This window comes from Fopius arisanus, unplaced genomic scaffold (assembly GCF_000806365.1).
Source record: "Fopius arisanus strain USDA-PBARC FA_bdor unplaced genomic scaffold, ASM80636v1 scaffold00002, whole genome shotgun sequence".
Classification (NCBI taxonomy): Eukaryota; Metazoa; Arthropoda; class Insecta; order Hymenoptera; family Braconidae; genus Fopius; species Fopius arisanus.
Genome location: NW_011887741.1, coordinates 1,082,531 through 1,105,600, shown reverse-complemented (window position 1 = coordinate 1,105,600; position 23,070 = coordinate 1,082,531). Strand labels below are relative to the sequence as shown.

Here is a 23,070-nt window from a genome sequence, read left to right as displayed (position 1 = left end):
AAAAAAATGTGAGAACATCTTAAAAATATTAAATTTTCCATCCGAATTGCATCACTTGGAAACTCGCCCCAGGCGTCCTTGTGTTCTCCAGAAACATTCATTCCCATCCAATCTCGAAAACCTCCAGATGGAATATAAGAGCGTCCGTTCCCTCATCTGCACCGTTAGTTGAACGTCGCGTGTGTGGTGAAGCAGTCGCCATGAAGCAATCCACAGGTGAATAAAAAATACCCAAGAAAATCCATTTGGCCCCCACCTAAATAACTAACAACTTCATCTATTCTCCAGTTATTCTCCTCTGTACTCTGGGAATTGCCTTGGCGGATGTGAAAACCGACTTCGAGACAGCGAAAATAGTCCCTGATATCATAGACAGTGCACCGTTGAAGAAAATCGAAGTAAAGAAAAATTCTCCGTCATTCTGTCGAATTATCAAATAATAAATCGTCACGAGCTGTTTTTCTTTTGTCTAGATCAAGTATGGAGGCAAGGAGGTGAATTTTGGAAATGAATTTACACCGACCGACACGAAAAACATACCAGAAGTTCATTACGAGCATGAGGGTGGAGTTCTTTACACACTTGTGATGACAGGTAATTTTTTCTGTGCAATTAATTGTCCGATTGTCGCGATTTATAAAAATCAAGCATTTGAGTGGATTAGTGAGTGAAATGGCCGTGACAGATTATACAACCGAATAAAGATGTGAAAAATATAAAGAAAGAAATCGATGGCAAAGCGAATTTTTCCATCAACGCATTATCAACTTCAATCTGTTTCCTATTCCAACTTCTGTTGTATAATTCGCCACGTGATCGATAGTCAAGAAACTTTCACTACCGTAAAACAGGTTCTCCACTCACATTAATTCCTCTCTGAAATCCGAGTCATTTGTGAACTCTAGAGTTCTACCCCACAATCTTCGATCACCTCCTTATTGTCAAGGTCATCCATTAACAAATTCCTTTAGATCCTGATATACCAGTGAGGGGATACAATAGAGAGTGGCAACACTGGGTGGTGGGCAACATCCCCGAGGACAAAGTGTCTAAGGGTGAGGTATTGACCGAATACGTGGGTCCGGCACCACCGAAGGGCTCTGGCAAGCACAGATACGTATTCCTGCTTTACAAGCAGAACCAGGGATCGATAACCTTCGACGAGAGGAGGATTGGCAACAGGGACAAACGACGAAACAGATTTTCCGTCAAAAAACTCGCTGAGAAGTACAATCTCGAGGGTCCACTGGCTGGTAACTACCTCAAGGCTGAATACGACGACTACGTTCCCGTCATTCATAAACAAATAGGAAATTGAATTCCTACACTCACCCATAATTACTATTAATTGCATTTATGAGGGAGAAATCCATTGCCTTTGAAATTAACTCGACTCTAAATTAAAATAATTACACTAAAATTATGAAATAATATTGTGATTGTACTCTATTTTTTGTACTGAAAGAATAAATCATTGAAATATGAGGAACATTTTTTTTTATTTCGATAGAAAATTGCTGACGGTACAACATCGTCCTTTGGTATACCAAGTACACTAGACGATTCACAAATATTCAATGCCTATTCGCCGTAATAGTCATCACTATCAACAACAAACCTACCTATGTACTTATGCGTAATAAGCGAAATTCATTGCTTCATCCGTGAAAATAAATTTCAACACTCCCCTGAAGTTACAATAGAAAAAAAAATGATAATAAATAAATAAATACCTCATTAAGTGTTGGTACTAGGTGTCATTCGTCTGTCATAATGCCCTACAACACATACAGCAGGCAAAAGTCTCAAAGACTGTGCGCACTTGTGCATTTTTAATACCAGTAATTAACGAAATTTGCAAAATTCATTATATATAAAGTAATAGAGGTGAAAATAAAACAGTAATCTCTAGCTTTAACTTTAAATCACATTGAAAAGGAAATTAATGGCGTATAAAAGCCTAAACTTCCCTGGAGTTTGTGCCAAATTTTTTTTTATCGAAAACCTGTGGAATTCCATTCGATTTTCTCCACTCGTGACAGTCCGTCATTTTTATGTCGCATTAATATTAACGATTGAATCAGGCATGACTAGAATGTCGTGTATGCATCGTTGAAAGAAAAATTCGTTGGCTAATCTTAAACCCTAGTGTAAAAAAAAACTTAAACAATTCAATAGCCTCGATTATTGATGAATGAAAATAAACAAAAAATCCGGCGAATTCCACGAGACTTGAGCGTGTGCGTTATGCGATCCCCTTGGGCGATCATATCACTATAACTTCTTGCGAATAGATAATGCCTTTCAGACGTCATAAATACGAAATGTAAATTTGATACGTATCCGACAAAATGATGCGTTGACAATAACTCGGCGACACATCACCCGTTACTATACTGATTCAAGATTAGGCAGGTGCGTTCCTCTGGTGGACCAGTGGAACCTGGCATTTTTTTTTCTCTTCAAGGCAATACGAGATCAGGACTGACGGTGATGTTCCAGCAGAGCTCGTGATCCCTGATGTCACCCCAGCCGCCATTGCCTTTTCGCAATTTAGTCTTTTTTGCTACACTCGCTATTGTCAGGGTCAGCTGGGAGGGGAACAGATGAGCCCTCGCTGATTTCAGGACATTCTGAACTTTAGCAATCACAGCCGTTGATTCGCAGTTGTTAGTTTTGTGGTGAACACCACTGGAATATTTTTAAAATTGTATAAAATTCATTTGAATTCCAAGGAGAAATGAATAAATCTGGGATACTATGTACCATTCTCCGATGTGAAAAACCCTTGGTGCACGCATCATCATGGTAACCAGTCCAGAATCCACTCTCGGTGCAGCACCTGCACCCCTGCTCGGTGGAAGACATGTCTGTGCAACATGTTGAAGACTCCAGTCCCAATTATAATCATCATACGAGCAAAACTGCGATGCGCATTTACGCAACTTATTCCACGTGATGCGGTTAAAAGCCATTCCCATGTTATGTTTGCTAGAAATCCACGGTATCACCTCGGCCTGCATTTAAAAAAATTAATTCATTCTATACAGCAATCACTCGGGGCCCCAGTTATCAGAAAAATATACACTTTTCCATGGATAAAAATCGTTCAAGTGCGAGACACACTTCACAGTCTGTGCATTTTTATTCATTAATGCAGCAAGGTCACTCTCCAAATGTTGGATAAGAATAATTGAGAAATAAAAGAAAATTCATGACCTCGCGTCACAGCGAAATCTTGGAATCTACAATGAAGGAAGTGGTCATGCATAATGATCCTGCAAGGCTCAGTGTGATATGCGAGAATGTGTAGGCACGAATTATAATGTGCATTTACGACGTTCAACTATACGTTATCAACGTTTACGACATGATTCAGGCAGTAAGAGATAGGCATGCTCTACATAAGGTTCAATTGGCATATTCCTGTCCCTAGTTTAGCAAAAACTACTGATGCCACTGCAGTCAACACTCAACTACTCGTCAGCATCATACGTTCCGTTTACGAGAAAATTCCAAAACGTTCTATCGAAATATCTGGAGAGACCAGCACTTACTCGAGTAAAGAAAAATAAGAAAACAGTCATTTTTTGCCTCATAAAATTCACCCCATTTGCTGCGGGGGAAGTACACGAGTTGACGGTAAATCCCGAGATATTTCAATGGACGTAAAAAAAAAATCCTGAAAAATACTAAATCGCACGATAAACACCGGGGTAATTGAACTCCCGATATCTCGACAATAAATTCGCAATCTGTACACAGGAAGAGGGAGAAATGTTGAGCGATAAATCAATGATAGACCTTCTGGTAATGACTGTAGAGGCTCGGTAAGAGTTGATAAGCCCATGCGGGTGATGGTTGAATTGACTTGGTACTATGATAAAATGGAGTTGAGCCAGTGCGCCGAGTCTCAGGCGATGGATTTCCCTGATTGTCAAGCTGCTGATGCCGGGGCTGTTGATAGACGTGATGACGGTGCTCACGTCTGTCTAGGCCACGAAGCAGTTCCTTCTGGAGGACTGCGTTGACACCGAAGTACTGGGGGGGTTTTCACACATTGAACATAAAACCTGTTCCCACCGATCTTTTCCATTTTCACTTTACCCCACAAAAAAAAAATCCCTACACCCATCGATTCCCACATTTTATCACCGCGATAAGCAACTCGGCGTGAATTAATGACATCGTAATGAACGTACAATGAATTAATGATAAATTATTGGGCCAAGATTTCGCGGTATGTGCCAACAACTCTCACAACTCTGATGATTTATCAATACATGATCAATGAATGGAAATAGAATGAACGATCAATTATCATCGACAATGTGCTATTTAATGGATTACCTTACGGCTGTAGTCGGCGTAGTAGTTGTAAGTCTTGAGATAAGTCCCCAGGGAGAGAACATTGCAGCGTTCGCACGCGTGCTTGCATGTTTGCTCCATGAGCCTGAGCACATGGAGAAAATCCTCGGCCACATAGTGATCCTCCTCCAGAAATAGCACCATTCCGGTATGATTGCGGGTCACCGTGAGCTGATCAAAGACACGATTTGCCTTCCACCACCAGTGGTGCTTAGTCTGGGTGAACTTAGCCTCGCGATAATGACCGTAGAGATCCGGATGCTGAGCATTTATGCATTTTAAGGCCAAGGCTCTGAAAATAGATGATTATACAGCGGTAGTTGCCTTGGCCCTTCCACAAATTATCACATTAATTAACGATTTATTGAGGATGTCTTACTGCTGTTTATTGGTGTTCCGGGGACAGTCGTTGGGATCCTCCCCTGGAAAACTCCTGGGATGTGTCTGAATGCTGTGCGGATAGAATATCTGCATAACTCGACAGAAATCAACACTCTGGATGAGATAATTGATATCAGGATGCCAGACATCATGACTGAACACCAGAAGGGCTTGCTCGATGCCTCGAGCTTGTGCCAATGATACAATGAGATGTCTCAGGTACGTCAATCTCGAGTGAACCTGAACGACAATTACTGGTGCATCCGGTGACAGTGGGCCAAATGCATCGTCGTTATAAATTTTTTGCTCAGCATTGACTCTCTCGATGTTACGCTGAATCTCGATAATGTCTAGCTCAGCAAGACTACCGAGTGTTCCATTAGGGCCTTGATGCAGTGAGCTATTACGTCTGTCTTTTAAGAATCTGAGCAAGAGTGCAAAGTAATGGATTTTTTTTTTATTAACTATTTTTAATGGATATATTTTTTACTCTACCTGTGTAATTCTTGAGGCACAAGGGAAAACAATGTTTCATTCGGTGATGACTGAGTTGGCGAATTTCTACCGGTGAGACTGATAACGTGAAGCTGCAGCCACAGAAATGTCGCGAGGAAGACAAATGCCAGTGTCCTGATAATAGTACTTCGCCCCGATCTCGTACCTCCGACCGAGGCCCCTGATTTAAATTCCAATACTTTGAGACACTTCCCACATCAGTTCAATCATCGACTATTGCCTAGATCCTACCCTACAAAGCAATTGCCGGTCTATTCTCATCAACTAATAATTAAAGCACTCGGGCAACTCCAGTTACTTGTCATCCATTCGACACTAACCAGAGGGATCTTATCTACTTTTTCTTTTTTTTTTTTGGTGATTGTTACCTCGCGTGTATCCGGCTTTTTTTCTCGTGTACACAGACGACACTGAGTATGGCTTTACGAGTCCACGTTCGGCATCGGACGCGCTCGTTTTTCCTAAAAAATCCCAACGAAAGAAAAAAAAAAGAAAAAAAAAATGAGGAATAAAAGAGAAAAAAAGAAATAAGAAGTATTCTCCATTACATGGAGACTTTCGGTGAATAATTGAAGGAGAAAAATGAGGAATAACCCAGAAATAGATCAGTCATGTGTAATAATAGAACTTGCCTCTCATACTGGCATCCCTGGTCGGTGATTCTGAAACACACGAGAATAAAAGAACTTATCGGACGAAATCACACGAAATCGTTGGGGAATCAATCGTGAATACGCCGGGAGGTCGAGTGAAATATCGGACGTGCAAAATACTCGGTGGTATTCACCTGAAATGAAACTCCGCATTCGAGATGTTGATCGAATGCCAAAGGAATTGATCCACATTGAGGGTAGAGTAATAAACCTTTCCCGGAATTTAGGGTCGTTGCAATAAATTTAAAAAAATTAGTGAATTCACACTCAAGTGTGAAGTCACTGCCTCTGGGGCTTACAATTTATTCTTTTCTCTGTGGCACACCAACTCCACGGACTCCAGTATATATTGTCATCTGCGATAAATATACACCCCTGGGTTGGACGGAAATTACACTCATTTTTCTCAGTGCATGCAAAGATATTTTTCCATGTCACGTTCATTTGCACTCGGTCAAGTTTTTCTTTTTGTTTTCCCTCGAATTTCCCTGATAAGGTTTTACAATTTATAATTTTTCACATTTATCAGAGCGATGAATTGCAAATGCAGTGGGATAAATAGAGAGAATGAATGAACAGTTTGAGAAAAAATTGCCGATAGAAAATTCAAGCCAGCTAGTATGAATACCGACTGCTTATTGAATTCAATTCTGTATTTCTTTCTCTGTTTGCCCCCCCGGACGGCTTGCCCCACGATTGTTTATCTCTCATTGTCATTACAGCATTTATCGAGTCAACAGGGACATTGTTGTCGAGAGGATTGGGTGAGGCCCGATATATCAGTATATATCAGTATTGACAGAATCACTCATGTCGATGTATCACACGTCTGTCTCCTTTCCCTCGAAATTTCAATTGCCAGTAGAAACGGTCGATCATCGCAAGACTCGTTTTTCAAGCATTAATTGAAATTTCTATTCACTCCGAGGAAACAGTATTTTATATTGCCACAGCCATTCATCATTACTCACGTGGTCTCTCATTATTTCAAGGCCTCATTCGATTACATTCCTTCCGAGGCATGTCTTGAGCGCATATTTATGAAATAAAAATAATATTGATCTCCATAAGTCAATCCAGGTGGAGTTTTATAAATTCTCTTTCTCGATAATCTTTCAAAAAAAATACCGAGACACATATCACGAGATTAGATTCGAATTATCACCCTGCAAATATTTGTTCTCACCATTAATAAAATCTCTCTCCTTACAATCCATCGGTTTACATGTCGCACTGATTATCCAGTCTTATCCCAGCAATTATCAATAATTAATTATCATTACTGATTTGATGAACGTCAGAGTTATGGCCACAGTGAGGCACTGATAATTAACAATCAATGGGTTTTCTTGCGAATTTTTTAAATCACAAATCACTGATTCGTCGTTGAAGATGGAAAATCCGCGATGTCGTCATAATTGACGTAATGAAGTATTCGGTAATTGAGAGAACCTTGGGGATTTGATGGTGAAAGTGATTGGGTTGGTTGGCAGGGGGCGGGGGGCAAGTGAGGATTATGGGATGATGGAATATTCGGTGGAGCCGGACGCGTATCATTGGGTTGAGGAACCGAGAGCGACTGATGACCATCTCGTGAGGTTCGCGCTCGTTGAGTAACGAGAGCCCGTGGATATTCAAGTGCAAGAGAGAGGCAATACGTGTCATTGTGGGGGAGTTGTGTGCACTTGTTTGGCTATGTATGATCAGAGGAAGGGGTTGTCACGTGGCGAGGACCACGTGGATGCTGACTGAGATAAGAATGCGACAATTAGTGAACAAATGGTGACATGCAGTCGTTAATTAACGAGGAAAATTCCTCTCAACATCTCACTATTCTATCATTCTAATCTACGGAGAAATGGGTGGTGTGTATGGATAGGAGATGGATGAACCGGAAAAAATGGACTCTCAGTGGATGAGAACGGACATTTAATCATCATTTAATCTGCGTTAAGGATAATTAAGTGACAGATCGGTGAAAAAATGTTGCGGCAATTTTTGAATGCTCAAGAGGCAGATGCTCAGTTGATCCCTTTAATCTCCGGAGTGGAACGAGGGTCTTGGGTAAAAAAGAAATAATTACAATGGATTCGATGATATGTAGGTCAGCTGAGTTGGCTCGATGCGAGGAAACAATGCGGATATCCGGGTGTATTCTCCGTTCACCGGGTGATTTTCAACCCCTTGAAGATATATCCAGTGTCTCGTGGTGGTTGAAGCAAGTGGCAAGTGTATGTAATGGTAGCGGGGCCAACTCGACGCCTCTGATACTACAGATAAGCCCTGCACTTTGGCCTTTTGTCAGGTTATTCGATCGGCACCTGCGGCTACCCTTCACCCAAATATACCAACCACTTTTCGACTCTAGTTTACGAGATATTTACACGTCTTGATAAATCTGATTCAAGTGAATGATGAATTATCTATGGGATTTGTCACCCGAATCGGCATGAATTTCGATCTGAAATTTATAGAATGTTATGGATATCATTAGTCCTGATAGTACACTGACAAAGTGGCCCCTTTGCATGCTAACCTCCACATACATCAATGACAGATTGTCGATAATGGCTCCAAGGCTGATTCGAGGTAATTGCCGGCGAAAAGTTTGGCCTGAGGCGATCGATCCGTGAATTAATCGAAATACGATAATCCGTTGTTCAAGTTGAAATCGTGAGGAAAATTATGATTTATAGGAGACTGACGTGACTCCCTCTTAATTTAAAATTCCGTTATTCGATACTAAAAATCGCTGATGGATAATTCGAATGGCCTAAATGAATTTTTGGTAAATTATGAATGATACATCGGTGAGGAAATATTGTTGGAGGTACTTCGGTGAGGGGAAGAGGTGGATTTTCAAAGATAATTGAATGAAATATCCATTCATCCGAGCTATTCCATCTGACCCCAAAACCTCCAACTCCTGCTAAATAATACGTTAAACTGGTGGGATCGCTTTGCTGTCGCAGTGGCGCATGCACACTGTGCATTAAAATTCAGTCGACGGGTATGAGATTACCTTTGGAGATGATCCAAAATGTTGGAGAACGACCCATAAACCGTAAGCGAGAGATACACGAGCTTCAGATGCTGCTGCATGTCGAACTTGCATGTAGGGAAATAACAGTAAAGAGGCGGGAGGGGGGCACGTAGATTGTACATGCAAAGAACAGTTTAATTGAAACACCAGTGCACCAATCCACCAATTTCAAACCCTACAACAATCGTTATTTATTTTCAATTAAATTAATTATATCCAATCAAATCCGATTATATCCCCACACCATTTTTAGGCGATAATGAAACGATAATAAGGAAAAACGAGGAATGAATGGATAACAATATAAATAAATAATGAAAAGTAAAAAAATAAAAGAGGGGAAATATCGGGGTGAAAAAAATCGCGGGAACAGCATTTTGCGGTTTCTTTCTCTTCCATAAATTATTTTAACGACGAAAGACCCCACGACTTGAGTTGCATGCAGAAAACACGATTTTATGGTGAACAAACAGGATAACACCCTGGGAAAAATGTGGAACTCCACATGCAACCTGAGGTTCGCATCGAGGAGTAAAAAATGAGGGTCTCTCATTTTTTCGTTTTTCCCAAAGGTTTGGCACACGGATAATTCTCACCGCGAATGAAGTGGTCACACATAACGGATCATCGGTTTCCTCCCGGCATCGGTTAACGTTAAAAAATATTATTTATTTGGCCAAGGTTGAAACCGGTTTTCCAATGTACTCATCACGAAGATGAATAATAATGACAAGTAATTATGGTTGTACTTGTGATGTTTGATTGTTCACATCCTGCCGAGGTGTGTCGACGTCTGCTCATTTGATTATTTATCCTTCAATGTATTTTTTTAAGAACAAATTATCTTCGATAACGAAATAAAATTATTCTGTTTAAATAATGTTGTTGTTTTTTTCATTCCCATGCGGCGCAAGCCGTTTCTGAATTTAATATTAATGAAATCAATTAATGAATGGAGTGAATTCCAATCGAAATCCCCTTCTCAGTCATTTCTACCGAGAAATCGACAAATCGATTGGACATTTGGACAGTATAAAAAATGGCCTTGCTGGGTTATACCTCTCAATCGCATTAACCTTCTCCGATAAATTCAGCTCAACTACTTTTAAACAAAAAGCAGATATGTGTGAATAATTCGAGGGGCCAAACGTACCTCGAAAGGAAACGGAATTTAAATTGGAGCGCTGGCAAACTCATTAACGATAATGTGGTATTTCAATTAATATAAAAAGCCGGTTACACAAACGAGAATTTCCGCTGCACTGTTTCGATATAAGTAAGAATGGAAACAATGCGGGTTTCAATGAATGCATGAATACGTAATTACTGCAATTGAAGGCATGATTATTCATTAGCTTGAGTTTTTACCGGGACAAAAAGATAATTCTATGATTGATTGGTGATTGAAACTATTTTATTAACGAAGAGGTAAACCTTCGGTTACCCAGAAAAAAAAATCAAATAATTATTCGCGGAGAATATGAACTAGAAGCATCCGAACGAATTTCATATTGAAAATTAATCTTTCATATGAATATTAATATTTTTGAAAATAGTGTCTAACTTTCTTACTGACAGTTAAAGTATGTGTCTTAAATTAATCCTCAGGCAGATTGTCTCATAATTTCTACATTTAAAAAGCGATATGAAAGATGAATATCTCCAGAGCACGGGAATATAATGGACATGTTCTCGAGTGGAGAACGAGAAATCCGGCGTTAAGCAAACGTTGTTCCTGAAACTCCAAATGCCACCCCCAGAGTGCATGTTTGGGGTCAATGAGAGAGACAAGGTAAACAAAACTAAATGAACGACTTGTCTCGAGTGAACTATCGATTTTCCTCCATTCCCCATCCCAATCCTTCGAAAATAGTTTAAATGAATAAATTACTCACGATGACAGGTCCAGCAAAACCATCACGTTTCAACCCCGTGGAGATGGACAGCCGGTTAAAATATCGTGTCAGCCCCGCGCATCCTTGGACATTGAATAATGCAGATGAGATGAAGAGTTCCACATGTGAACTTCTACCTCGGCTTCATCCACCCAGATGACGAAAAAAAAAAACTGATAACCAGGGGATGTACACTTGGGGAGATGTGTTTGTTGAGACGAATGATTTTTGGAGATATCCTGCTAGCTCCTAGAGAACGACTCCACCCTCGAGCATATTTCTGTCACGGGGAGAGCTCACAGTGTGCACTGGGGCTGGTAAAGCTGGAAACCAGGGGACAGCCCTCCAATTTCATCAACGCCATCCCTCGGCCTATCCCCTCCGCAAGAAAATCAATAGGGGTGAGTTCACCGCTGCTTTACCCGACACCGGAACTATTCCCACACCCCGACGAAGAGAGAATTTCAATGGAACCAAATGTCCCACGTAAAAAATCACAATTTCTTCAATTTACGTTGAAAATTTAAAAGAACTGTCTATAAAATTGTGTATGAAAAATATTGGGAAATATTTGAAAATATAAAAATAATTTGAATATTGGAGGAATTTAATTAGGTGAATAGCGGAGGGGGTAGGAGTTCTTGGGGATGAACATCAGCTGGTAAGCTAACAGCTGCTGATAAGACTGCAATGATAAACACCTGTGAATGTGAAGTACAGATTGAAATCGATAAGCACTCGGACAATTTCCTGTGATCACGACTAAAAAATAATATTGCTATGACACTGTAAAATTGTCTCCGAGATCTTGATCTCTTTTAGTGCCCGAACTGTTGGAAGCCACGTTCCACGGGGAGTTGCTTACTCCACCTCGTTAAAAAAAGATTCACCAGTCGAGGGAAAAAAGATTGGCCTAGCTATGAAGGGGCACGTCTTTTTCTACTTGATAAGGGGACAGTTGGAGTACCGTGGGCAATGATCGATATCATTGATGCAAATGGGGGGTGAATGACCCTCATGATACCTCCAATAAATTCTCTGGTTGATTGTAAGTCAGTTGCAGTGAGAAAATCGTACGGACTCCCATGAAGATGTGTGGGTATCTCTGGTTGCGATATTCCTTCGATAATTCTGGTTTATCTGACCTTAAAAGGAATACCGCTTTACAATTAATTATGCGATGGGGGTAGACTGGAGAAGTGTATCTGGCACAGACAGACTCCCACTTTTTCCCTCAGCCCTGAATGGCATACCAAGGGTGTGGTATAAGTGGTGAGAACTCGATGATATGCCGTACAATAAAGAAATTCCTCAGGTCTAACCAGCACATCGATTGCTTTCATCTCCATGGGTTGTCTGATCATTGGGGAAAATGAAAATTCATTGATGGGGATCATTATTCCATCGGGGATTCGTTCACGAGATCCAAAGAATTTCCCCATTTTTTTCATTTCTAAATTCCCAGTGGAACCAATCCCATAATCTCACTCCATCTATCTCACCAATTCCCCTTCACTGATTCACTTTTTCTATTTATCATTCAGCGCAGGAACAGTGACTGAATAAATTAATGAATTAATAATGGTAATTGCATTCATTCGGTGAAACTTGAATTGTCGTGGTGTGAGGTGTTTCTCTGGGTTTATAATTTTCTTAGTGGTCTGCTGATGAAAAACAATAAGGATCTCGTGGTGAATATTAAAAGAACACTCGACCCGAGTGAATTGAATTGACGATTCAGTGATGAATGATCGGGTCGAAACGAAATTCTCCATCAATGCGAAACGAATGGGGTTTGAAGCTTCTTTAGCAACAAGTTGCTACTCGGTAAGTCTCTCACTCTGAGTATGCTATAATCAACAAGTGACTCGGTCTTCTTGTTCCCCATCCCTTCTGGAATTCATATATATCGGGCTCTACAGGTGGGTAGACTGAATTTTAAGACGCAATTGTCAAAGAATCCGGACAATTATTCATGCGATAAAACACCGAGACAGTGATCATCATTCTCCTCACGTTTTTGGTGAATAAAAATGATGATGGGTTTGCTCTTCAGACTGAGAGACAGACTCAAGCGATTTAGACGAGACTGAGGGATAATCCGACGTTGAATTACCACCGGGGGATATATTTTTATTGGGCAAAATGAGAAATAGAGAGATGAATAAAACGCCAGATACCATTGTACGTGTGTTGTGTAGCCCACATGAACGGTGAAATGAATTTGAAGAATATGATGATTTCTGGGGCGCCGAGCGTTTTAATAAAGCCTCGAACGTGTCATCCCGGTAGTTCATATCGTGACATTCCTGGAGATCCAGAGATTCCATGAATGGTCGTGACGTCGATGCTAAATTCATACCCCAAGTGATTAATCCTTACCATCTTCAAGCCATCACTGGTACTGAGTACTGAATATACATGAAGTCATCGGGTGTTCCACATGAAAATTCACTCGGTCAAAAGACACCCCTATAATCCATTATCAGGGTGTACTGTGGTGGAGGGGTAAAGTTGAAAGATGGAAGAATGGGCAATAGTGAAGCCTGATAATGGTGATAGAAAGGGAAATATGGGGATGTGGGTGGGTGTATAGCTGGGGTGATGAGGAATGAGGGAAAAGGTGATGCAGGAAATGATTGAGGGTGGTGGTAAAACGTTTCTCTGGACCATGCGCTCTGGATCGACGTGGGGGGGTAGGGGTACGGGACTTGGCCGTCGAGCGAGATCGTGAGGATTGAAAGAGGCAACGGTGGTCAAAGACGCTTGGGAGGCACGCGTGAAAGCCAGACCGGGGGACAACAGGTTGAATAATCGAGGGGTTAACCATTTTTACCACGAAATCGTAAACGTATTTTTACACCGATTTTTTTTTTTATGTTCTCTTGGATTTTTACAGACCGCGGATTTGCGACGATGCCGCGGGGCCGGCTCAAGTCACCTATCGAGGGCTGCATAAGCTCTGAACTCCTGCACCAGGACTAGCGTTACTCCTGAAGAATCGACGCGCTCCGGTAAGTCAAATTATCCAAATTATAATTATAATAAAATATATGTTGTTTAAACCGAAACAAATGAAATTATTTCAAAGAATTCGTCGATTTGACAAATGTGCAATTGCAATATTTGAATTGAAATTTTGATTAAATGATAGAGTATAAAATGTCGGGGGTAGTTTTAATCAGTAAACGCACGTTGGAAAGTAAAATACCGGGGATTCCTTTGATTGCCAAACGGAAGTCGATGAATTTCCTTTGCCACATCCTCTCTCTCATTTCCATGTGTCACTCCCAGATTCATCTGCACACATGCTCTCTCATCTAGGTAAAATAACAAAGTTTCCGGTTGGATTTATGTGTACATGGTCAGAGCACATACCTGACAACTAAAATTTTGTCCCCCCTGGGTGGTGGGTAGCACTAAAACGACAAGGTTAATGTTTAATAGAGTGATCGTTAACAAGGTTACAAAGCAATCTGCATAACCTGGTATAACCGGGCACTAGGAGGCTACTTTACTGCTGTTACCTCTAGAGTCTAACGTCGGGAACCCCCGTCTCTGTAATTAACGGTGATAACGCTATTACGGGTAACGTCAGAGGTGGTAACTGATAAGACGAACTAACTCCGTACGAATATTTTCCCTTTTCCTGTCACTTTAATAATTTTTACCTATGTCGAGTAACTTACACAGGTTATTCCGTTCTTTATCTGTTTTTCTTTTTCTATTTGTTCGCTTGTACGGTATAGCGTAATGAACGTAATGGTGAGTCGTGAGTCGTAATAATTATCAATTGACAGTTGAAAATTGCGAGAAAATTTTCATAAACGCGTTAATTGTTGTCACATGTAATTAAAAAACGTTCACTGCGAAGAGAAGAATAGATAGCAGATGGTTTTTAAAATTGAAATATAAATTAAACTAAGTAGTGTCTCACACGTGCATAATCCTGTAAGCGGTTTAATAATCATGCCAGGCAGGGGATAGGCCCCCAACAGAGATCAACGTATTCATGAGTCTCATTAAGGATTCATGGCGTATTTGAGATATTTCGATTGATGGCTATCAATTTAGGGACAAGAATGGGGGGGTTGCAGGTGTGGGATGTTGAGACGAGTGAGAGCATAGGATGAGGGGAGAGAACGGAGGCTTTGGGGGTAGAGCATTTTCCGCAGTGGATAACGTAATTGACGAAGTAACTCGTTTAGAGTGCAATATCGCGCGACAAAGTGGCGAGACGAGGTAGCAAAATGGATAGTGGAGTGAGTGAGAAAGAGGCAGAGACACAGAAAGTGGGCGAAATGCATTTAAATCACGCACTGATGGATCTCCCTGATAAATCAGAAATAATAACAATTAATGTGATTTTAAATGGGGTAAAATGAATTTTGTTCGAGCTTTGTCAATTCATGTCTTCAATTTGCTATTAGCGAAGGATTGAAGTTGTCAATTCGCATGAGTAGATGTGCGTAAGCGAGTTATCCTGGACTAAATGAGAAATGACTAATGGACCATCTTGGAAAGTTACGGAGAAACGTGAGTTTATACGTCGGATACAGGATGGAGAGTTGTCTTTCGTGAGTTGAAGAGCTCCTGGATAGAGCGATATGACTAATTGGAGACCGTTCTGGGGAGCTCTTCGGGTTTCTGCCTGTTAACTTTGTTATAATCTCAGCATGCGGCTTGAGTTCAGCATCAATACAGGGATTAACGCCATTTATTCTTCGTGTTATTGAGTCAGACGCTGAGACAAAGATTTTCACCGTCTCAGCATCGTGGAGCTTTTTTTTTTTCATTCATTTTATTCTAATAGTGGTAAAAATAAAATCTCAGGCTGGGAGACACGTGCATGACCACGTCGACCATAATTTCCCAGTGGTGACGTCTGACACGATTTTTCTATTAGCCTGGGGATTCTTTTTCTCGGGGTTTATACACTCTTTCATGGTGGTGAGTCCGGCGATTTGAGCTTTTTGGTCAAACGCCTGTACGTGACCGGTTTTTGAGATTTATGGAGGGTGAGAAATCGTCGGGAATTATCGGAATTATTTTATTTTTGATAATGAGACTGGCTCGAGTGGATGCCACTTGATCTGGCTGGTCGAAGCGAGAGGACACAATCCCTTCACACCTGTCGATTGCAAACCATACTGATGTCAATCGGATGAGCCCTGGCTATTCAATTCAATTTGAATCACCTCAGGTTCAGCGGTTCAACTGGGCATTGATAATATCAAGTGGAAAAAAAACTCAAATCAATTATGCAAAATGCATGGATTTATGTGAATTGCCCACCATTTGCCAAAATTACCGCTTTTCTGAGGTCTCAGACAAATTGTTGATCGGATTAAGAGGACATTTTTCCGATGAAAAATTTTCCTCAACTATGAAAAGAGATTTAAAAATATCTTCCGCATGAAACCCTTGAGCAAACGAGTCCTGAGCAAATAACCGAGCGTCTCGGACCATTCTTCGGTCATTCTTTCCTATAATTACTAGAAAGAGACACTGATTTATCCGTCGCGTAAACGTCGTGAGAATGAAGAAAAAGTCTCCCCAACAATATACCACCACCACTTCTTTCCTTCTCGTGGTTCATTCCACGGGAATAATGCAGCCACCCTTGGGGACTGTGCTCTTAAGAAAATGCTGATTGATTCCCCCTCCTCCACCAATTGTCCTTCCAATGCTTCTGCATCAACCCACAGCACGATGATTCATACTGCTTATGTACAAATCCTCATTGTAATCGAGAATGGCTAATTGCCCTCGAGAGTTTTCCACGTGTTTTGATATATTTTTTTTTTTGGTGACATTGTGAGGTGATAATGAATGAATCCGAGGGAAAATCGTTCACCCATCAGTAAAATTACTGCCACTCGGTGCCAAAAATACCGGAAACCTGGAGAAAGAGTTGGTAAAATCGAAACCATTCAGTCATCGATTTTCTCAATTTTTTTTTTACACCTCCCTTCATCTCTTTCAATTCTTTACCTATAGGTTGACGATGAGGGAAATTGCCTCGCAGCTCGCCTCGATGCCTTTCAATTCATTCGCATCTTCCACTTGTACACCACCACCAACCCCTCATCTTCCTCATCTTCCCCGCTTGGTTCCTTTTCTCCGGTTGGAAGACAATTAAGTTCTCCTGGAGTCATCCTGACACGGGCAAGTGAGGTTCGAGGAGTTTTTTTTTTTCTCAGATGCTGTTGGTGGCATGTCAGGGGAATATTTACTATAAAAATTCTTCAATATTGATTTTTCATCGATGATTTATCCAGAAGTTGAGGGAGATGAGCAGTGATTTCATTGAGAATTTTCAGGACTATGTTGCAGGAGAATTCCGAATATTTTCAGAGACTGGTAAACCAATTGTGAGCCACACGAAAAACATTTTACCAGTAAAATCTCATTTGAAAAAATCCGAGGCTTTTACCTCCCCCATGCGCTGACGAAAACACTCTCTGATTTGATTCCCAGGTATCGAAGATCATCGAGTGAAGAATAACCTGGGAAAGATGGCAGGTGTGGCATGGAGCGGATGGCTTCAGCGCTGTCGAGAGTCCCGTCGACTAGTCCTAGTGATTGTTGCTATCGCCCTACTCCTAGACAATATGTTACTAACAACCGTAGGTAAGTTCCAATAAATAATCAAAGAAGAACAAAAATTATGAAAATTATGAAAATCCCGAGAAAAAGTGTGAGTCACTTTTTTGAAAGACCAAGTGATAAAAAAAAAAGTTAAAGCCTCAGTAGAAATGGCTTAATGAAAAAGCTCTTCCTCCCCAGCTGTACACCCTCACGTAATTATTTCCTCTAATATCGGCGCGGATCTGGCGATAAAGATTGCCACATTTAATTAGGTATCCTTTCGAGTAACAGTACAAGAGGAAGAGAAAAAAAAAAGAAGCAGAAGACAAGAGAACAGAGAGAGTGAGTTAAGTTGAGCTTGAAAATCCTTTCTCCCTATTGGCGAGGGAAAATAAAATGAGTGGAGAGATTGAGAACCGGAAAAAAAGTGAATTTGAAAATTTTTCAAGTCCACCAGACCTTTGTCTATCGTGTTTCGACGAATGCCACATTTTCCTGGAGTTCTTAGGGTCGACCTGAAATAGTTAAAAGGGTCAAGTGGCCAACGCCTTCGCACTTGCCATAAACTTCTTAAACTCCTCAATTCCGGTATTTAGAGTAAAAAAGTGAATGTATTCGACGGAAATGGACAGAGGGCTTTAATAATTTTTTATTTAACATCGGGGATATTCTCTAATTTGATATCCTCCAATATGTACGGGATCGCCTTATCAAATATCTCCTGGCAAATAAATTTCACTCTCGACTGAGCATTGAAAAGAAAATCAAATGTTAGTCTCTTGTCCCCATGCAGAAACACTCGTAAATTTCATTTCCGTCCGGGGGATTCAGGAGAATTGCCAATCGCATTACGAAAGAGTATACGCAAGTATATGCTGTACAAGGCTATATACCTTCTTCGATCAGTCTTGCTGAGGAAAAATGGATGGGGATTGATACGGGGATTTGTCGAGGGGACATTCCAGCGTGCCTAATAATTCCACGATACATCAAACTTCTGGGCTGAGAAAAAATGTGTAAATTGAAAAATACAATTGTTTCGAATCTAAAAAATGAAATTAATGAATAATCGTGACGACACGTCTGATTGCGAGTGCTGAATATTAAATTTGACTTGAATTTAATTTTAAATATTGAACTATTCGAAATAATTTCCGGTAATTGAATAAAAATTGAATGTCCAAAATGACATGTCTTCTAAATAATTGCAAATGTCACTTTAATTAATATTTTTCATTTGACAATCGAAGAATCTATTTATGAAGGCTCCGAGAATTATCACTCGTATTTACTTCGTAATCTTTAATTCAGCAGTCATTAATTCAGTGTTGTCTGAGCTATCGGAGTGAGAATAGTATAAAAAGAGGGGATAAAAAATATATAGACACTCGGTATGTCACGGCTGTACCAATCCAGATAAGTGGTCATGCATTTATGGAGTTCCTCCAGATGCTCCAAATGGTTGCCACTTTTCACGCTTAGTCTTTGCGTCGTGAAATCAGAAGGTTGAAAATAAGACAGATAACCGAGGAATTATGAGGTGGGGAAGAAAAAAAGAATATGTCTGGAGGAGCTGGGATTTCAACCCAAGACTTTTAGCATGCGAAGCAGACACTCTTCCACTGAGTTACACCCCCAATACAGAATCCTTTAAAAAAATTTTAACCACTCATAAGCTGGCCTGGGAGTGAACCACGAATTTTCTTGCAGTACCCATTATTCCGGGATTTTTATTTGACATTAATCACCCGAATGGTACGGAGCAACCAGACACCCTGATTGCACAAACAACTCAATCATCAACTCTACCTTCACCTGGTGTACCAAATCTGCCAGGTAAATGCACATGTCCCCTGAATGATTCAACCAAGGATCTGCTATTTCTTCTCAATACTTCAAATGTCGCGGGGCTGACTTCACCCGGTGAGTCATTAATTTAATTACTGTCTAGGTAATGAGAAAAGTAGCAAGTGAATTTTTCAGTTGAATTTTCAATAAAAACAAATGAAAAATCAATCTTTGAAATGACACAATTGAAGGTTCAACTGCAACAACACTTAATCTATCAACCACCGTGGAACCCAAGAAAGACATTCGCCACAAAGAATTGCTGGAGGAAACCGTAGCCGTGGGTATGATGTTTGCGTCCAAAGCTTTTGTTCAGTTGTTGACAAATCCCATTGTTGGCCCTCTCACTCACAAGTATGTCCCACTAATAATTATCACAAAAGAATCAGTAAAAATCTCTCAATTTAACAAATAAATCTCTGCAGAATTGGTTACAGCATCCCGATGTTTACCGGTTTCATCATAATGTTTCTATCAACTCTGATATTTGCGTTCGGTAGGAGCTACAGTATTTTATTTCTTGCAAGAGCTCTTCAGGGGATAGGCTCGTCCTGCTCAAGTGTCTCTGGTGATTTGAGAATTATTTTCACAGCAATAACACTACCGCCCCATAAAATCCCATCGATCGGCTAAAATATTCAATTTTAGGGATGGGAATGTTGGCTGAAAGATACCAGGATGACAAAGAACGAGGTAATGCTATGGGAATAGCTCTCGGAGGATTAGCCCTAGGAGTTCTGATAGGTCCACCTTTTGGGGGTGTTATGTACGAATTCGTTGGAAAATCCGCACCTTTTCTCATTTTGTCGGCATTAGCCCTCGGTGACGGATGTAAGTGCAGAATAAATGAAAAAATATTCCATAATTGAATCGACCATCCTTCTCTAATTAATAAATTTAAATTTAGTACTGCAACTCCTGATGCTCCAGCCCTCGGTTGTCTACACAGAGGCTCCACCGCCCTCTCTCAAAGCCCTCGTCACAGATCCTTACATTATTATTGCTGCTGGTAATTCAATCGACGATAATTTTCAATTCCAATTTCCATATCATTCGATAAATTAATATCTGATATTTAACTCGCGGCGTACTCTAGGTGCAATAACATTCGCAAATATGGGAATAGCGATGTTGGAGCCGAGTTTACCAATCTGGATGATGGACACGATGAATGCAAAACGGTGGGAACAGGGTGCTACATTTTTACCTGCTAGTATCAGTTACTTGATTGGTACGAATCTATTCGGCCCTCTAGGCCACCGAATGGGGAGGTGAGTCGATCAAATTACTGATTAAAGCTATCACTCAGTTTTGGTAATTATCTGCAGGTGGTTAGCTTCATTAATTGGCCTCGTCGTCATTGGTTTCTGCTTGATGTGTGTAAGTACATGGAAAGAGTATTCTCCATGAGAATACACAATTTATTGAGTGCCTATGATTTTTTCCACGCAGATACCTCTTGCCACTCACATTGATCACCTCATAATACCCAACGCCGGTTTAGGCTTCGCCATTGGTATGGTCGACAGCTCGATGATGCCTGAACTCGGTTATCTAGTCGATATACGACATTCAGCAGTTTATGGGAGTGTTTATGCAATTGGAGATATTGCATTTTGTCTTGGTTTCGCTATTGGTAGGGATTATCCCTCATCTCTTCATTTTGAGATAGAAAAATCAATGGATTGCATTTTTTTTTTGAATTTATTACAGGTCCTGCATTGAGTGGAACTTTAGTTAACACCATAGGTTTCGAGTGGATGCTCTTTGGCATCGCTATCCTTTGCTTTTTATACGCTCCACTCATGTACTTCCTCAAGGCACCTCCAACCAAAGAAGAGAAGAAGGTCTCCCATTCTTAACCGATCAATGCATGCGATTTGAATAAAATACCATAAAAATTGTGTCTAATTGTTATTTCCTTTCAGTCCCTCATTATTGGAGAAAAATCGTCAGTGAGGTACGTTACTTACTCCAACGAGGAGGACGAGCAGTAGAAGCGTATCTAATTTTTTTTTTTAGATTTCTCATGTATCTTACGTAGGTGTTACTCCTCTCGAACATAGAAAGTCATTACTTGGTAAATGAGAATTTTTCATTCTTCGTGTCTAAGGAATACTCGGATTACTTAAGGGGTCTCTTCTGTCGGTTCCTTCAGTGTTTAATTAATTAAATACTGGAAACACTAAAACAACTTTTTGTCTTTAGAAGAATCGCTGAGTTACGACTAATCGTTATTTGAGAAGACCTTTTAATTATCCAGTGAAGTGGAAAAATTAGAATTAACAGTAAAAATAATATTTAGTATTCATTACTAATTGATCGATTGCTCTCTGAAGTAGTATTAATTACTCTTAGATCCTACGTTCGTAGTGAAATCATGTTAATAAAAGAATACTGTAATGAAAGACAATTTTAAACTCCGATTTCTCCACTTCAAAGTTATAAATTCCAATATAGTGTAGGATTTTCGTTGAAAATATGCATGATGCATGTTCGTGGGCTATGTGTACCATCGTAAACTAAGAAATTATCAAAGAACCGATAACTAGAGACAACTACAGAGAAAATGTGTGGAGGGATATGAGAGAGCCTAGTCGATAGTCGGAACAAGCGGGCTGATGATAAATAAAAACCCAAATTAGTATTCCACTAACTGTAACTGTATTTCTAATTATCTAACGAAGCATTGAATCCGCCACAAAAGTAACAAGTGATATAAGTGCAAAATATCGTCATCCGAGGATTGAAAAAATACGAAGGAATCGATGAGTGATTGATGCAATCGATTGTGAGTGTAATTGTCTCTCGGGGATATCGATTTACCGTTTAAATTAAAAAAAAAATTTTTAATGGACGAGTCACCTGGCCTGGATTCCCTGAATGGCTGCAGGGAAACCGAGCACAGCAGCCAGGTCCCATGAAGAGCTCCCCAAATCAATCGGAATAATTAATTAACGATCAAATAAATCGAGGATATGCATCTCGCGATGACTCGATGTCTCCCGGTGACAAAAGTTGAAAGTACCGATCAAGAGTTGGATAATATCCAGGTATTGGAGATATCGAAAAGCGGATCGACGATGTTTACAGAAATAGGTTTGAGACATTCGTCATTGCGTTCAGAGGGACGTAAGGGGGAAAATGACAAGGTGACAATGAATCCTCCTCGAGAAACTTACACCCCACGAAATTATAAGAATTATAATCATTACAACAATTATTCAAGTGCAAAAATTAATGAAAAACCAAAAAAAAAAAAAATTCAATGTATTAGAGTAGGATCAAAGCAGAAATTTCGTCGTACTGAATTGAAGTTGAAATAATAAAATAATCTCGCTTCCGCATTGCAAGCTCTATTCGATGGAAACTGTTCTCAATGTTCTCAATGTTCTCAATGTTCTCAATGTTCTCAATGTTCTCAATATTCTCAATATTCTCGATGTTTATCAATGTCTCGATGTTAGTAAGATAATAAATATAAATTGCATAACCAATGATTACTGTCGTGTATTTACCGGCAATTGTCGTGCGTACAACGTTCAGATCTTATGAGCTATCCGATGAAAAGAAAAAACGTTTTAATTGATTTAATTAGCGACTGGATGGAGGAATTGCGGGGAATAGAAAAAACCCGGGAAGATCATTGTCATTGGATGATACACTAATATTTACCGTAGGCTAAAGCATTGGGTTCCATTGAGGAAATTTAGTGTAGGATGTCGTTGAGGGAGTTTCTCGGGGGGAATTCTGGAATAATTTATCAGTTGCTACG

The 23,070-nt window shown here is 40.2% G+C and overlaps 3 protein-coding genes across 5 annotated transcripts; 2 read left to right on the top strand and 1 right to left on the bottom strand.

The window, feature by feature from the left end:
• Positions 1-110: 110 nt before the first annotated feature.
• LOC105266248 (protein D2) lies at positions 111-1,485 on the top strand. Its single transcript, XM_011304237.1, has 4 exons — positions 111-216; positions 289-398; positions 474-594; positions 972-1,485. The coding sequence occupies exons 1-4, from the start codon at positions 201-203 to the stop codon at positions 1,316-1,318; spliced, it is 594 nt and encodes a 197-aa protein (XP_011302539.1). The 5' UTR covers positions 111-200; the 3' UTR covers positions 1,319-1,485.
• On the bottom strand, positions 1,481-14,355 carry Mgat2 (alpha-1,6-mannosyl-glycoprotein 2-beta-N-acetylglucosaminyltransferase). 2 transcript variants are annotated; one of them, XM_011304249.1, is made up of 10 exons: positions 14,235-14,355; positions 14,068-14,176; positions 5,898-5,927; positions 5,634-5,726; positions 5,245-5,443; positions 4,748-5,173; positions 4,351-4,660; positions 3,805-4,041; positions 2,767-3,017; positions 1,481-2,691 (listed from the first exon to the last, which is right to left on the bottom strand). In XM_011304249.1, the coding sequence occupies exons 2-10, from the start codon at positions 14,135-14,137 to the stop codon at positions 2,463-2,465; spliced, it is 1,845 nt and encodes a 614-aa protein (XP_011302551.1). In that variant the 5' UTR covers positions 14,138-14,176; positions 14,235-14,355; the 3' UTR covers positions 1,481-2,462. The 2 variants fall into 2 exon arrangements, with proteins under 2 accessions (XP_011302551.1, XP_011302559.1); XM_011304257.1 differs by lacking the exon at positions 3,805-4,041 and having other exon boundaries at positions 14,235-14,349.
• Positions 13,604-21,507, top strand: Vmat (Vesicular monoamine transporter). 2 transcript variants are annotated; one of them, XM_011304272.1, is made up of 13 exons: positions 13,604-13,661; positions 13,756-13,870; positions 17,337-17,489; positions 19,158-19,370; positions 19,487-19,649; positions 19,721-19,863; positions 19,944-20,126; positions 20,203-20,304; positions 20,392-20,566; positions 20,624-20,675; positions 20,748-20,931; positions 21,009-21,142; positions 21,224-21,507. In XM_011304272.1, the coding sequence occupies exons 3-13, from the start codon at positions 17,375-17,377 to the stop codon at positions 21,290-21,292; spliced, it is 1,533 nt and encodes a 510-aa protein (XP_011302574.1). In that variant the 5' UTR covers positions 13,604-13,661; positions 13,756-13,870; positions 17,337-17,374; the 3' UTR covers positions 21,293-21,507. The 2 variants fall into 2 exon arrangements, with proteins under 2 accessions (XP_011302574.1, XP_011302582.1); XM_011304280.1 differs by having other exon boundaries at positions 13,615-13,677.
• Positions 21,508-23,070: the final 1,563 nt, after the last annotated feature.

Excerpts from the sequence above, each read along its gene's own strand:
- Mgat2 (XM_011304249.1), bottom strand. The coding sequence starts at position 14,137 with ATGGAAATGAGAGAGAGGATGTGGCAAAGGAAATTCATCGACTTCCGT. Across the intron at positions 5,174-5,244 it reads GTGCCTCAAGAATTACACAG|ATTCTTAAAAGACAGACGTA; the intron begins GTAGAGTAAAAA and ends ACTCTTGCTCAG. Across the intron at positions 2,692-2,766 it reads GTTTTTCACATCGGAGAATG|TGGTGTTCACCACAAAACTA; the intron begins GTACATAGTATC and ends AAAATATTCCAG.
- LOC105266248 (XM_011304237.1), top strand. Across the intron at positions 399-473 it reads CACCGTTGAAGAAAATCGAA|ATCAAGTATGGAGGCAAGGA; the intron begins GTAAAGAAAAAT and ends TCTTTTGTCTAG. Across the intron at positions 595-971 it reads TTACACACTTGTGATGACAG|ATCCTGATATACCAGTGAGG; the intron begins GTAATTTTTTCT and ends AAATTCCTTTAG.
- Vmat (XM_011304272.1), top strand. The coding sequence starts at position 17,375 with ATGGCAGGTGTGGCATGGAGCGGATGGCTTCAGCGCTGTCGAGAGTCC. Across the intron at positions 20,127-20,202 it reads ATTAGCCCTCGGTGACGGAT|TACTGCAACTCCTGATGCTC; the intron begins GTAAGTGCAGAA and ends ATTTAAATTTAG. Across the intron at positions 20,305-20,391 it reads TTACATTATTATTGCTGCTG|GTGCAATAACATTCGCAAAT; the intron begins GTAATTCAATCG and ends GGCGTACTCTAG.